The 16,138-nt window shown below is 45.9% G+C and overlaps 2 protein-coding genes across 18 annotated transcripts in view; both read left to right on the forward strand.

Annotated features, from left to right (window-relative positions):
- Positions 1-16,138, forward strand: part of LOC120950818 (neurocalcin homolog) — a 110,350-nt gene that overhangs the window by 67,871 nt on the left and 26,341 nt on the right. The gene's annotated exons all lie outside the window — the stretch shown is intronic.
- LOC120950817 (neuronal calcium sensor 2) overlaps positions 1-16,138 on the forward strand; it is an 85,537-nt gene that overhangs the window by 58,202 nt on the left and 11,197 nt on the right. For all 11 annotated transcript variants that reach the window (XM_040369147.2, XM_040369148.2, XM_040369154.2 and 8 more), the window contains 2 exons: positions 990-1,133; positions 14,884-15,012. In XM_040369147.2, the coding sequence (XP_040225081.1) occupies positions 990-1,133; positions 14,884-15,012 (273 nt within the window). The remainder of the gene's footprint in view (positions 1-989; positions 1,134-14,883; positions 15,013-16,138) is intronic.

The raw sequence follows: 16,138 nt of genomic DNA on the forward strand, positions 1-16,138 counted from the left end.
GTGGCCACGGGCGCAACACACAACACAAACCCACATGGTTTGGTGCCCTTTCGCTGCTCTTCGCTGAGCTTTTCCTCTCTCCGGTCTTCGCTGTAAACATGCGGCTGGAGAGGATTCGAAACCGAGATAAAGGGAAAACTTTAAAAGGCCCAAGCAGCAGCAGTAGCAACCTAAAACCCCTTGAAACGTGCACGGGCAATAGAGGCTTGTTTATTGTTTTCTCCTTCGAAGAAAATTTAAGCACGATGGGCACGACAAGCCGGCTCTGACAACAATTTTATAAAATTTGCTCTCCCCTCCACCACCACCATGGTCACGCACCTCCGAAACATTACGCCCTCTGCCTGGGAGAGTGGTTGTGAAAATGTTATTTTAACTGTTAAACTTTCCAACTCTGCCATCCCGTGGTCCCGGCATCGTTCGGTGGAGGTATAATTTCCTTTCTCTTGCTTATTTGCGGTGTTCACCGTTTAGTGACATTCTTCTCGTGGTTTGTTGCGCTTTTCCTCCGGAGTGAAAGTTTTCCCCCCGACTGTATGAAAATGAGTGCACACGTTTCCTTCTTGCAGCCCATGAAAACCACGTTCTTCTGGTTGCCGCCCTGGGTTTGGGGTTGGCAAGTTTTCCGCTCATGTCTTCGTTCTTTTCCGCCGTGCAATAACATCGCATTTAAACGCAACATTTACATACTTTCCCGAGATGAAAAGCAAGCGTGAAAATCTGTTCCGCGCAAACTGGAGGTCATAAAACTGGTTTTGGTTGTTTTTCGCGGAAATTGACTCAGTTTTTTGTTGTTGCGTGTGCTTTGCTTTGCTGCTCGAGTAGAAGTTTTCCTTCAACTCAAAAAGGCCGCCGCTATCTCCCGTGCTCTCGGGATTGGAAAAAGTTTGACCAACAGTTGCAAAACAATAATGACTGTCTTATTATGCAACGGCTGATGTGAATGGCACTTTTTTTTAACTTTCTTTATCGTTTCTTTCTCTTTACAGCAAGATTGTCCAAACGGCAAGCTAACGCCGGCGAAGTTTGTAGATATGTACAAAATGTTCTTCCCGTCAGGCAATGCAGAAGAGTTTTGCGATCACGTCTTTCGAACGTTCGATATGGATAAGAACGGTTATATCGATTTTAAGGTAAGTTAATTTATAGTTTATTGCAGGCTTATTTCATTGGGTACATTAATTTAAAGCATGTGTCAATTAGTTCACAAAATTAATTAGCAATGCTAACACCCAACTTTATGGCTCCAATTGAACAGTTTAATGTGTTGCTCAGTGTTTACGTCCTTCTGTAACGTTCCATAAATAAGGAAGGTAATAGTCCTGGGAGAGGAGAAAGCTCACCACCAGCTGGTCTTGAATGTCAAATTTTCGAACCATGGGAACAACAACGACAAAATTGGTGCATCACGGGCAATACGAAAGCATATGATCCGGAAAGTTTAACGACTGTTTCCACCCAATGTGGTGTGCAGTCCCGTTTGCTTTTCAAAGTGCAATAAAAATGGTTACATAGTACCAGAGTACGGAGCGCTCTGGAGCAACGTTTTCGAGCAGAGCGTCTTTAAGGACCATTTTCGCTTTGGCGCAACCCGCTCTCGCTTGTTCCTCTGTGTTGTCCCTTTTTGATGGACAAAGTTCTTTTTTTTGGTATGTGTGTGCCGCAGACTATAAAACGGCAGATCCTTTCGCGCTGCATGTGTATGTGTGCTAGGATAATAAAACTAGACACCAATCCGCCAGCGCTTACCGTTTGAAAAGTGGCGCCAGGTGATCGGCATCGGTTGCCATTTCGTCTTCGATCTTGTTACCGGCACTTTGGTGCGGGTCGAATGAACATCCCATAACGGGCCATCTGCTGCTGCTGCTGCTGCTGCTGCTGCTTCCCGCCATGCACGCCATCTCGTTCCACCCAAAACACCATTTTCTCACCGTACGCGCGGGCCAACTGCTGGGTATGATCTCATTCGTGCGCTGTAAATGTTTAAAGCGTAAAAAAGCGACATAAAAGCGAGCGATGAAACTGTACGAACGGGCGTTATATGGACGGTATGAAATGTTTCACTTCCGTGTGACGACTTTCAATAGCAGCAGCAGCAGCAGTAGCATCAGCGCGAACATCATTAAACCCAGCCGTATCCACTGGCCAAAATAACCGGATATGGGTCAAAAAATTGTAAATTCCATTTCGCTTCGTTTTTTCACGTATAATGATTTTTAATTGCCCCTGTTTCTGACGTAGCCGCAGTCGCCTCTTTTGTTCGCGGGAGCAATTTTAGGTTCGTTTCATGCTTTTCCTTGGACTTCCGCCTGACCGGTGTTGTTTGGACGTTTATGGTTTGTTGCGGACTGCTGTATACGGGTGTATGCACAAATCAAAGGAAGTGAGCATGGCTAATAAAATTTTATCTTCTTTTTTTTTTGGGGGGGGGGAGGTGGGGAGGAGTGCACTTTTCCATGTTCGGTGTCTGACTGAACATGGGCAGAATTGGGGTTTTTGAGTATGTGCAGTGAATTTTACATGAATATTTATTATGTTTTAGAGCTGTGAAAAGATAAAATGGACTGAATAAAGGAGTTTTTATTATATTATTTATTATATCTACCTTTATCTACCTTTATATTATTTAGGAGATTATATCTACCTTTATCAGGATTAGTTCTTCTAAAATATATAAAAAAAATGATGATTTTTGTTCTAAATAATGTCTATATTATCACGGTAGACGCTTAGTACGGTTGATTAATGACATCCATCAAAAAGCCAGCTCGAATAAAGTCCGTAAAACAGCGATAAGCGTCGCAACTGTGCCGCCTAGTACACTGGGGCGAGATATTTTTGCTCGCGTCCGAAATACGTCAGCACGTTGCTACCCGCAGTCTACTGTCAACACAACACAGGCGTGAAAAATGCACAATAAAACCTACACGAAGCACACCGTGAACATTGAGCACCACACAAAAGCTTGATAACTGGATTTTACTCCTAATAATATCACGCCCAGTCACGAGATGACCAGGGCAACCAGGCTGCGTACGGCTGTGGGCGGTGTTCGTTTGAGTTGAAAAAATCCAAAATTTCCTTCCGCGAGGGAAGTCACAGTTACGCTTCACCGTTTGTCATTATTCATAATCGGTTTAGAGATTGTTTCCATTTTTCGTACAGCCGAGAAGGTTGCTAGAGTGTGTGTGTGTGTGTGTGTTCGGTTACATGGAACAGGACACTCGGTTGGTCCTTGAAACCTTTTGTTAAATATCAGCCTGCATATCTAGAGGGGATGGAAAAGTGGGTCAAACCTGTCAAGGTGTAAAATGCAATAAAAGTTTATGCGACATTTTGCTCGTTAGCAAACTCACCAAACCCAGCGCGCTCTGTCCGAGCTTTTGAGGAAACGTGTGCTGCTCAGGAAAGGATTTTCTTTTTTTTTTTTTGGAGCCAAAAGGTAGCGCTTTGGCCAGCTGCACGGTTTGCTTAACGTGCACACAGTGTTGCCGGGATTTATTTTACCTCTGCTGCCATCTCTTCTACCGCTTTCTGGCGAAAACTCACCGATGGAAATGAGTTAAAATATGTCACGAAAAGAGCGGGGTGAGTAAAGTTTGTTCGCAAAATGTTTAAATTTCCATTTTCGCACTTCTCGCAGAAGCTGCTCACCTTTATGGGCAACTCTGTCAGCCACACGTGCGACTGATACTTTGACAGGGTTTCGTTAGTGCGAAAGGCTGCATTAAAAAAAAACTTCCAGTGCATGTGAAACGTTGACGAACACGCGAAACTCAATGAAAATGTACGATGAGAATGCACCAAATCGGAAAAAGCGCGCCGGGATTGCAACTCACTTACACATTCATTGGGGTGTGCTGTCAACCACACCGGGAAAGAGTGACGATTTTCACGCCAAACTTAAAACATGACACTTTTATGCGGTACCGGCGGCAAGTTGAGACTGGCGAGCAGTGGAATTCTGTTCCGCTCCTGAGTAGCGACAATAAAAAAAAGCTAGCTGGAAAATGGAACCGAAAAGTGTCGTTACCGGTAGTGTGAACGATGGTGATCGATTGGATGCTGTCCTCGGGTTCATGTTTTTTCGTTAGCAGTCATTAATTTGTCACACTGTGGTCGTTGGATGAACATTTATGTCACGAGTTTTCAGTCGGTGGAGATTTTGGCATTTATTCGGCTAGCTTTATGTGTGTGGTTTTGTCACGTATTTTGACACAAACAAAGCTGAACTGCGCGAGAAAATCGGTTGAAAGTGTTAACAATGTCATTAAACGTTTGCGTGTAGGAGTTACATACCCCCAGGCAACTTTATATGATTTAAAGAACTTATAAAACTACTTAACAGAAAAATCCTTCCTTCCTGCAAGTGACAAATACCTGAGTGGTTTTGATTTCACGTAATTTAAGCCACTTGAGCAAAGGTTTCGAGGGGCGAAAGTCTCAAGCCTGGTACTAAGAATTCCATAATCTCTCTACATTATTCCTTTGGCGGGAAAGTTTCTTTAACGCGAATTCACAGTTTCAAGATGTCCTTCTCTGGAAAAGGTCCACCGACTTGGAGTCCGGCTGGGCTGGAATTTACTCCTAGCCGTTTGGAGAATTTCCTGCAGCATTCTTTCCCTTCTTTTCCCGAATCTCTGGCCACCGGCAGTGATTATGGGGCAAAGGATAAAGTTTCTCACCGCAACACATTCTTACCCAATGACAAACACTTCCAAATACACGCACACACACACACACACACAGACAAACGACCAGTTATGGGAAACCTCAGCAGCAAAAGGGACAGATTTGGGCCCTGGATGTAAGCAGAACAGGCGCAAGCAGAAAGTCAAATGAAAGAGAAACAAACCACCAAGTGTCGTTGTTGTGGTGGTGTTGGTGAAAGCGAAAGTGGCTTTTCACTCTCGAAAAGCGCGAAATTCGGGACGGGTCTCCAATCCGTCCACTTATTATTTCCCCATTCCACGGGGGAGAGAGAGAGAGAGAGTTCCTTGAACCGCGAACCTGGGAATCAACCGAGCTCGGCTAATCTCTTGCCAAGCCACTCTCAAGGCTAAGTTTAATTAATTTTGTGGTCGCCTGCAACATAACAATCATAATTCATTCCCATTTTCCATCGTCGAACGCGCGCTGCTGAGTTGTTTGGAAAAGGAGCACTTTCTCCGCATTTAGTTCGTTACAGGGTCCACACACACCCACCAACCGCTGCCTGGAAAAGGGCTTTGTGCAGAAAGGCACTGATTGCGAGCTGGGAAAGTATTTTTGTTGATTTGACATTTCGCTTCCCGGCATAGATGAGAAGCGTTCTGGTGTGTTCTGGGGTTTTTTTCGCTTTCTTTCGCTTCACAATGGCGACCTTCCAGCGTGCAACCGACGTGCCCGAAGCACCGGCGCTCGATGGTAGACGGGAGATATGTTTAAAATGGATTTGGGTCGGTGTCAAAGGATTGATGAAACAAGCTGCGCGATGGGATGGATATTGGTTGCTGGAAATGTGTCCTACGCAACCCAACGGCCAAGAAAGCAGGGCCAGCAAGCCTGTAAGATGAATGTATATAAACTCTGCTACCTCTGTGCACGTCACCCGAGCGAGACAACAATCAATCTTGTTTGAGAGGGTCGCCCGGTCACTGCTTTCTCTGGGCGGTGGAGCATTGTGAGAAGACGAAAAAATATATATACAACCGTCTGACATTAGACTACGACCCTTTTTTTCGGTGATGTCGATCTCAACGACCGTGTCAACGCTGAAAATTGGCTTTCAGTGGGAGGGAAAACTTCGCTACATATCGCCCTTTCCTTTGCTCGACTGTCCTTTCGCGCTCTCTCTCTCTCTCTATCTCCTTCTCCGTGTGTCAGGTAATGACACATAGGATGGTTTTATTGCATTTTCACTTGTTTTTCTTCATCGTGTAATGTGTTTTTCTCTTTATATTTCCTCTGGATTGTCTATTTTTGTGGGTGGAAGATTAGGATTGGGTGGAGCGAAAGGAAGGTTTGAAAATGTCACAGCACTGCGGGAAACTGGCAAATTTATTCACTAAACGCCAGCGGGACCATCTTTATGCAATAAAGGATGAATAATTGATGCTTTTTGTTGATAATGTTTCAATTAGCGTTGTTCATCGCAGAATTTTCTCGCTCTGTTCGGGGAGCTGATCTCGTGGGAAGTGATTCAACATGATAAATGATGTGCGAATCTGAACCCAGGAGTGTTTTCGATCGAGTCTGGATGTGCAAACAATTGTGAGAAGATTTGTTTTTCCTTTCTCGCTAGAAACAAATGAAGGAATAAAACAACAACAGCTTGTGATTTCTGAAAATCATCCAATTAGTAAGAATTTGTCTGCTGTAAATCCCGTCTGACGTACGAAAGCTTTCACCGCATTATTAGAGCGCCAAAAGTACGTTAAATCCACGGACGACGGCAACGCGGGCTCAAGTGTGTCCTCAATTCGCGCAAAGGGACAATTTCCCCCCGCCGCCACATCCGAAAAACGTCTTAACCTACACCCGTGGCAAAACCCATCATCATCTGTGAGTTTTTTTTTTGTTGGAACTTGCTTCGCAACCGTGCTTTGCTGCGGTTTGTTACACACTTCCATTCCCTTTCGTCCTCCCGACCTCACGTCTAACTCTCTCTAGCCCAACTGGGCCCGTTTGGGCTTTGTGCACGCGGCATGATAATGTGGCTTTTAGAGACACATCGATCAAAAAGCCATAATTTTAAAGATAACACGGGCATTCACCACCGTTCCGTAGGCGTGATGTTGTTGCCTTGGTGTCGCTGCCGCTAAACGTTTCACCGTGCGCTGCCCTGCCCGATGCTGTGACAACCGCCGGCGTGCCTAGCTTTGCGAGCGAACCGCTGCTGTTGTAAGCACATCAAAGAGAATTTTATGATCCGTGCGTAGAAGATTCGTTTTTCTCGTTGCGTTGTTTTCTTCGGTCGTCTTGCTGTTTTTCCTCACAGCCAACAGACAACGGCGTTATAGTAGGAGGGGTCTGTTTGCGACGAACCTCAGCGCAAGACAGCGATGAAATACGACAATCCGTTCTCTTCGTATCCCTGCTTTCCGTTTCTGCTCTCTCTCTCTTTCTCTCTCTTGTGCACTTTAAAACAAAACCCATCCCGCCCGAAAAGCATCGTCATTTATTTTCGCCAAAGGATGGGCTTTTAATTTATTCAATTCGGCGTAAGATATGACGGGCTCGATGGGCCGTTGACGATAACTCGAACGAACAATGCGCTGCTTAAAAATGAAAAGCACGTGTCGCGTTACGAGCCATACCGCCTCCTCCTGCCCTGGGCCCGGTGGATATTAAATGTTTTAAATTTTGTGGGTGAATGAAACTGGCCGCTGAAGGAGCGAAACATAGGCTAGGGCTAAATGATAGGGGAAGCTGAGAGCAGTAGAGAAATATTGAAAATTCTTTGCTTAGCGTTTTGAGTGAGGCTTTACCGCGCGTAGACCCTTTTCTTGGTGGCTGAGCCTGGGTTTAGCAACATGTACCAGAAGCTGGGCAGGCTTTCCTTATTGCTGTGTTGCGTGTCTTGCACGTTTTTCGCCCCTTAGCAATGGTCTCCTCTTAACGCCCAAAATGTATCTCAATTCGTAAAGATGTCTTCTTTCACGTTGCCTGGACGAGGCCACGGGTAGGTGAAACAAATGATTCATGGTTGAATGGTTGAGTGGTCGAAGCACTTTGTCTCGCGTGCTTCGTGTTCACGGGATTGTACCCCGTTCCGAGAGGCGCACTTTGGCGAGGTTCATATTTCTTGGCCCAAGTTTGCACAAATTAAAATGACAAATGGCAGTACCGGCACCGGCGCGCATAGACAATAAATGTAGCGGTTGGTTACAACGGACATCGAATAAAATGTCGAATCGATTATCCTGCCTGTGTGGTGCCGTGCGAAGCAGTTTAGTGTCGGTTGATGTTGAATATTGTTTTCTTTGCAAAAACTTGGACAGAAGGTTATGTGTGTGTTGTAATTGTTTCACAACGATCGCCATTAAGTAATATACTAATTCATGATCATACTGTCCTTTCCGATACTTTTGGTGCTGATTTTGGAACGATTGCTTTTGACAATAGCAGTGAGTGTGTGTGTGTGTGTTTGTTTCACTTCATTCTCATTCCCCAAGTCATCGGGAAACTTTGGCCAACCGCACGGGGTAAAGTTTAACAAGTTGTCGCTAGTTTGTTAATAGTTTGGCCCATAATCCCGTGTGCGGCATCTCGCTTCTTGGAAATGGTACTCAATGGAAACGCAAAATGCCGTCGGTACGACAACATTCATCACCAGAGAGAAAGAAAGAGAGAGCGAGAGAGCGAAAACACTTATCGAACACTTTGCACCGCGAACAAGGTAGCAAAGCGGGGGAAGATTTGTTTTGTTCTTGTTGCGGAATTGAAACAGAACTTTTGGTCCCCGTCCTACGTGGCCCCTCCAGATATCTGCTGCGCATGTAATATTCGTTTTTCTTACAATCCCCTCGCACGATGGGAGCGGAAAACTTTTTGTCACACTATAGTAAGAGTATAGCGCCAGTGCGTCTTAAAGCTATGGCTAAGTTGAAGATCGCATGCAATATCCGGTAGCAGAGCCGAGAGCGGGAGGAGTGTATCCCACACCCAACCCAATCTCCATCCACCCCCGGGGTTCGTTCTGGTCGGGGATCTTAGATTAGGAAAGTTTTATTACTTTTCGATAAGCTTCAATGGCTGCAATGGTGCGTAGTGTGCGGCGAGTGTCCTAGATTCGGGGAACCGGTTGTGCGCTGCCAAAGGAACTAATATCCTTGGAAAGCGGAAAAAGCGATCCGGAAAAAAGGCAGCAGCGACTTTTCGAGGGCGTAGACACATTTCCCCACGGGTTGCAAAAAGGCGCTCCGTTAGTTTCAGGGACGTCGTCGTTGATTGTGATGGCGCATCAACTCGCCCCCCTGCAGTCTACTGTAATCACCTAAGGCAGCAGCGGGCACGACCATGGTGGATATTACTATTTTACAGCTTAGGAACTAAGGACATTGAGGTGTGTGTGTTAGTGTGGTTCATAAATATAGATCACGTAACCGATTACACCGTATCGAGCAATGCTCGTAGTTGAGTGTCCCGATTCGTTGTGTTGAATTGTCTGTTTCGGAGCTTGAAGTACAATAAAACATTCCAGTTGCAGGACATTCCGACGACTACAGTGATATGGGTTCAGTAGCGCTGTCTGGTTTCTTGCTTAAAAACTAAAACGTTATGAGCTCCAAACCCAAATTGCTCTAGTTGAGAAATCAATAAGTTCTTCATAAGAGTCGCTACATTTGCCGGCAAGATACATACTGTTAATCCTACAAGTATGCTAACCAGCTATGTTCCAAGAATACTGTGACACATAATAACGCTGGTATGCGGACTTCATCTTCTCAACATCTGTTACGATGAAGTTCATTTTATGTTGCGTGTTGAAGGTGCTGACATTCAGACTCAATATTCCGCCTTGTCGATAATCCTGAAGACAGAGCACTTCTTGCTACTCGTTCCCATACACGTTGCTTTATTAGGTGATGGATCGTATAAAACTTCAACCAATATCTGCGGAAACTTTTCAACCATCTTTTAAAAGGGTACGCAAATGAAGATGTATCTATCGGAGCCTCCTCGTACCTCGTATGTGTGCGTGCGCGTGATACTCGGAATCCCGGGGTAGGGATTTTGCTTAAGGATGCTCAGATAAGTACACCTTATCGTGACATTCCAGTCCCGGGCAAACCAATTCCAGCGAGCAATGAAATCTCGGAAATCGGGACAGAAGAAAAACAACAACAGAGAGTCCCCTCCACCCCATGGGATCCTGGGCTTGGGCACGGAGCACGCCCCAAGCGCCCCAAGGGAGAAGGAGAAATTTTGGAGCTTTTTAGTGGGTTTTTGTGGGACCCGCGTGCGAAAATGAAATCACAACTTGGCGTGTGTGTGTGTATATGTGGGGATTTTCATCGCCGGCGGGCAGGTCGGCGGTCCCTGACGAGTGTGTTTTTGTGTGCGTTTCGCATTACGATGAAATAACGCTCGCCCCGAACTCGGTGGCTGAGCTGGCGCATGGTGACGATCCGTACCCGCACGAGCCCTGGGTGGATGGAAAAGGGAGGACGGAGAAGGCCACCTTAGAATTGCCGTTTTTAGGGCTTGAAGTGTGTTTACCGCTCGTAGCACGCAGCCTAATGGTATGCGTGAATGAAGTGTTTAAATTTGGATGGAAGTAGAGGAATGAGGCCTCCAATCGATATGATACGGTGTTGGATACAGTTTCAATGCCTTTCTTTGTCTGGAACTGGGTGGATGGTTTAAGGCAAATGGTGTGAATGTGTGCTACAAAAAAAAGTGAGGCCCTACAGCATATTTTCTAAGAATTTTCCAGTGGAAGAAAGTTGGCCTCGCTTCGCTTGAACTCATGCAGAAATGTTTGGAAATCGAATGGTATTCTGAAGAAATATTTTGTTAAAACAAGTGTTAACCGAGCGTGCCTTCAACCACACACACACACATACATACACAGAGACGCACCGTGGCTTTTGTTTGTCGACAAAAGATGAAACTTTGTAAGGTGAGATGTGTGTGTGAGTGTGTGAGATGTCTACGTGCAGCTGTTCTATTGTGTTCCACCAGATAGACACAGAGCCTGTGGACAAATAATAACAAGCGCGAGTGTAGAACAAAAAAAAAACCTAAAAAACAAGCGAAACCACTTTTCTTGGTTTTTGCCCTGGCTGCTCTGGCTGTAAATGATGGAAACCGCGACCCCAGACCTGAGCGTCCAGGATATCGAGAGAAAGAGAAAAGATACCAAAGAAAACAAACGCTCTCGTAGAGATACAGATTTTCTTGGAGTCAGTTCTCGGCACAAGAGAGCCGGAGGGAAAAGGAGCATTGGGGGTTAGGAAGCATTTTTACACTCCTTTACAAATGGGACCATTTTTCCAAGAGTTTTATTTCGTGCGAGGTCGTACGTCTCCAGAAGTGGATGGATGAAGCTAAAAGGCGCCCCATGTCGTGGTGCTTGGGCGGGCGTGTGTATGCAAAGAGCGTTTGTGTGTTGCCGGGGTTTCCAAGGCATCGCTCTTCTCCTGCCCGGCTCCACTAGACAGCCCAAGCCCTCAAGCCGCCTGTACGTTACCGTAGCCCTCGCCCGCCGAAATACAGCCCCCGGGGCACACGGGCTTGTTCCTGGACGCTTTCACCCGTGGTATGCAAATGCTGTAACAACTCGACGCTAATAAGCATCTTTTCCCGCAGTCGTTGTCCTTTGGTGTGATGTTGCACATGCCTTTCGGAGGGCTTTGAAAGCTGAAGCCCAGCATGTACCCGCCATTCTCGTGTACTACTACTTCTTGACAACACGGCACGAATGGGGCCCGAGATTTCTCCCACTCGTTGTGTAGAAAATTCACTCGCAACTAGTATGATGTGTGTGGGCTAGCGAGCGAACAAGCACCCGCCCCTTATCCACCACCAGCAACAGCAGCAGCAGCAGCAGCAAGAAGAATGTCCTCTTAAGCATGTTTGTTATCCCTCCGCGCGTGTGTAGCCTTGTTTTGTTTTCGAAACCAACGCTTTTTGTTGCAACTGCCTGCCTGCCTGCCTGTCTGCCGCTCTGCCACTGTTCCATTCTTGGGCCGAGCTGCTTGATCTTTCAGCTCTGCTTGACTCGGGGGACACTCTGGCCCGCGGCAAGGCAAAAACACTCCCGGAGTTTCGCTGGATGAAGCGGAAAGAACACAGGGGGGTTTTATGTGTTACTTGCCGGCTTGAATTTGTCAGCATCAATAAGGCGCCCGGGAGCGTGCCTGCCCGAGGAGCCGTGACCTCGACGTCGGGCATTATGCTGAAGAGCAGGGACGGCCGCCTGCAGATGCCTGAACCGATTTGAAGCTTGACTTGTAGGTTACGACTGACTGTGATCGTAAAGCGTCTTGGCAGCGTTTACATAATAGCTCCAAGAGTGGATCACGAAATCATTCAAGTGTTCAAAGCGGATCTCTGAAACACTGTTGCAAACCTGTTACGAGGTCCATTCGAGAAGAACATCTACCGTGCAGAGCGGTTGCATTTAGTCTGTGAAATGCACACACGTTCCAAGCGTCGGCAAGGATCTCCTCGCATGTATCTCTCAATGTGGTTACGGTGCTAGCATATGAAGCCCAGCAGCTTTTAGCAAGCATATAACGATAGGAGAAAAATGTGTTTCGTTAAGACACCAAGCTGGTTGGAATCTCGTTTGTCCGGAATTGGCTTTTTGAAGACCTTCCTATTTCCATCGTGTTTCAGCACATTACGGACCTTTTGTGGCACAAATAATATCCTCAGTAGATCTTACCACCATAGCTAGTGCTTCCAGGACAGGGAGGAGGGATAAAATATGAAACAAAATTGAGCAAATATACCAACTAGTGAATGAGCGGTGGAAAATGTTTTTAGTTTTGTGTACCACATGACCATGTTCGGAAACCGTGTTCGGTGTGTGTGTGGCTGGAAGTAGTTCCGCATAGGAGAAGGAGCATTGTGTATGCCTTTTAGCGACCTTTGTACATATTTTCTTGCCTGCACGTGAAGCAATCCGGCAGTGCTGCTGCTGGGTAACGAGCCAGGATATTGGATGAAAAATTTCCATCTTCCAAATCCCCATTTCCCCGCATCCGCCTGTGTGTATAGTCGTACATTCCGATTCAGCCAATTGCAGGAACTCCCAACTGCCGAGGAGAGTCTGTTTTGGGTAGGTGAATTTAAACGTAAATATCCATAACGCTCTCCAGTGTAGCAGCTGGAAAAAGCAATAAGATTCGAGAGACAGAGAAAGTCCCAACATTACGTGTACATGTAGTAAGCATGACCCGGAAGATGATTCGTGATGATGCTGGTGAACTTTGCCCTCCCCTACACCGCTCTGTGTCTGAGTTTTGTGTACAATCCTTTTTGGCGTGTGTTTGTGGATGACAGAGTGAAGTTCTCTACACGGTTTTAAGCTACACTGGTGGTGGAATCGGGTGGAATATTCATAGGATGGAAAATGTGAATGTTAAATATGCAACGCTGAGCTCGTCGTTCCATCCTATGTGGGTGTGTGTGTGTGTTCCGCTATTTGCTTTCCTCATACAGTTGCATTCTCCAGTGCTGAGCGGGAACTTTGCCAGGCACTAGATTCCACTCTGTTCTTTGCACATGTGTCCCATGTGTTGGATGCACATTATTTACTGTTTTAAAATTATTCTACACCTTATGTTTAAATTTGGTACTGCAAATAATTCAGGTGTGTGGGGCTCGTCCTCCCTAGTTCGGGCTTAAAGCTTCAACAACAACAAGGCTCTTCCCGGCAACTTCCCGGTTAAATTAAATCCCAGTGGAATGGCAAATCTAAACAGAAATAACAAAATACATGATCCCATCTCAACATTCGGTTGTCTTGATTCGCTTTGTTTGCATAAAGCTTTGTCAGGAAATTGGAAAAATCTGCTCCATCACATCTACGCAGATCAAACACCGTTCACCGATGGCACTGCCAGTGTGTGCCAGTTGGTGTGTTCGGGTTGGTCCTTCGTACCGGAATGGAGATATCTCAATCGATTTGTACGGGCACATCATCCCGAACGACCGTTTCGACCCCGACGACACCACAATAGATTGTAGAAAAGATCGTTATGTGTGTGTGTGTGTTTGTGTGCGTTGAAGCCATTCGAGGAATAAAAGTCGATTTGCTAAATCAAAGACGATCCTACGAACGACCAACGACATTACCATATTGAAGAAGTGTCACTATACTTGAGTGCAATAGAGACGCAAATGGCTTCGGCAGGATGTGTTTGGATCAGCAGACCCCACTAACCAGGAGTGTCAGCACAAACGCTAGAACTCATCGACCGCACAAACCAGATAGATCGCTGGGGCGCACTAAAGCAACCCCTTGCCGGTGGTTCGGGTCGGTAATCGGTTTCTTCTGGCGGTAAACATTCCCCGAACTTCTTATGTTGGTGGTAGCAGAGCGAGAATGAAGCCATTGGACAAGAAGGCTCCCGTTGCTCTAAAGCAAACCAAACCGGGGATCCACTTTGATGCGCGTTGTTTACGTGCACAATGTTTACCACCGGTGCCGTGTCTTGGCTGGCTGGCTGGCTGGCTGGCTGAGTGGAGTTGAAGCTTTTTTTTGTGCTGCTCTGTGCGTTTTCCTTCCCTTGCACAGATTGGTTGTAGATTTAAATGAATCACGGTTCTGCATCTTGCTTCTGCTACAACTACTACCGGGGGCCTTTCTTATGCTCGTCTTTTGGTCGGCAAACAATATCGCACACGCCGGCACACCGGCAATCTACCTTCCTTAGCCACACAGAGCTGTGTAAATGCAAAGATTCGTCTCGTTTCACCCTCTGTCGTTCCCTCTGCTGTCAGTCTGCTCGGAAAGAATCACCATTGAACGAGCTGGATTGAAGCACATCTGCATAATTGAGCGCTTTAATTACGGAAGATGTTTTCCTTGAATTAAATTTCATTAGGTATTAGTTGTTCACGCCTTTGCTAATGTTATTATCGTCTTTGTGATTCATTTTGCTCTGTTTTTTCTCTTTCTCTTTATTTTAATACTTCTTGAGGTTATTTGCCTTCTTTCGTTGTATGGTCTAAATGGAAGAGGGTTTCTTTCTCTGTTGCCCATCTTTACCTTCATCTCGATGGGTTCTGAGTACATCGTTGTAGTTCGCAATTTGCAATTTCGCATCATATTTTCATCACTAATCCGATTAAAGACTATTCTTTTCAATTATCTTTTTTGTAGCTCTCTTTCAACAATTAATTCATACAATGTTTTCTTCTTTTTCTTCTTCTTTTTTCCTGCAGGAATTTCTGCTAGCGATCGATGTAACCTCGAGCGGCACGCCGGAAGAGAAACTAAAATGGGCGTTTAGGATGTACGATGTAGACGGTAACGGCGTAATAGACATTCAAGAAATGACTAAAATAGTGCAGGTAAGTTCCACCTTTAACAACGCTGCACCAAACAAACAAGAAAAAACCTCCCTTTTTAAAAAGGGATCCATTATTATCAACACCAAACGCAAAAGAGAACGGTACACAAAGCACCACACCGAGGGTTGTAAAAACTGGACTGTAATTACGTTGAAATATCTAGCAAAAACACATAAACCACATTCCCATTAATTGAAGGAAACAGAACAAAAAATAGCACACGCCCTACGTGTACTTTGTGGTGCATCAATTAAAAATGGTTTACCACCCGGTTGTCCTCTGCCGGTGTGTGTGTGTGTGTGTGTGTCTGTATAATGGAATGAAAGATGAAAGTGTATGGAGTGAATATCTTACGGTTTAGTCTTTTTTGTCCACTTCTATTAAAATCAATCCCTGCACGCCGTCGCGATCGATGGCGGTATATCATTATGCAGGAGTAATGTACACGGTCCTCATATACACACGGCTCCCTGGTTGGTACACGAGTGTTGTCCGGTCGATAGATGAAGGTGCGCGATAGTTGCAGTCAGAAGACACGTTGGCGCCATTCGTGCAACAGTGCGGGTATTGTTGCTTCCCTCTTTCTGTCTACCAACCCCGAAGGGTGTTTGTGTGACGCATCTGCACGTAGCGGTAGAATGTATTATACACCCAGGTTGAGGGTAGCAGCACGCAGCTGTCGTTGGGAAAGGCTTTAGCTGCTTGAAAATCCGCCATTCATGCCAGCTTGCCTTTTGTTGGCGTATTTCGTGCGCTTCCAGGCGTGTGTACATACGGCAAAAAAGTGAGTTTTATGTTTAAACCTTCTCCCGCACGTGACCTCTATCATCGGCAGCAGTCCCTTTATCCGTTGCTTCAAGTTCGGCGTTTGTTAAACCATCGCCCTTCGAAAAGAAGGGTTATAAAACGGTGGTGGTGGGCACTGTCGGGCTAAAGCTGATTGCAAAATTTATGCGTTTTTCCGACTGCAACTGTAACTCACCGTCGTCACGGCTTCCCAGGTGGGGCACAATAGAGGTGAGCGCAGCTGCTGCTTGCTTCTAGAGCGGTGCAAGGAAAACGTACGTCGATAGTGTTGGGGTACGTGTGTTTGTGTAGTGGAAAACTTCACCTTAAACAGGATTGT

Source organism: Anopheles coluzzii, chromosome 2 (genome assembly GCF_943734685.1).
Source record: "Anopheles coluzzii chromosome 2, AcolN3, whole genome shotgun sequence".
In the NCBI taxonomy this organism is placed as follows: Eukaryota; Metazoa; Arthropoda; class Insecta; order Diptera; family Culicidae; genus Anopheles; species Anopheles coluzzii.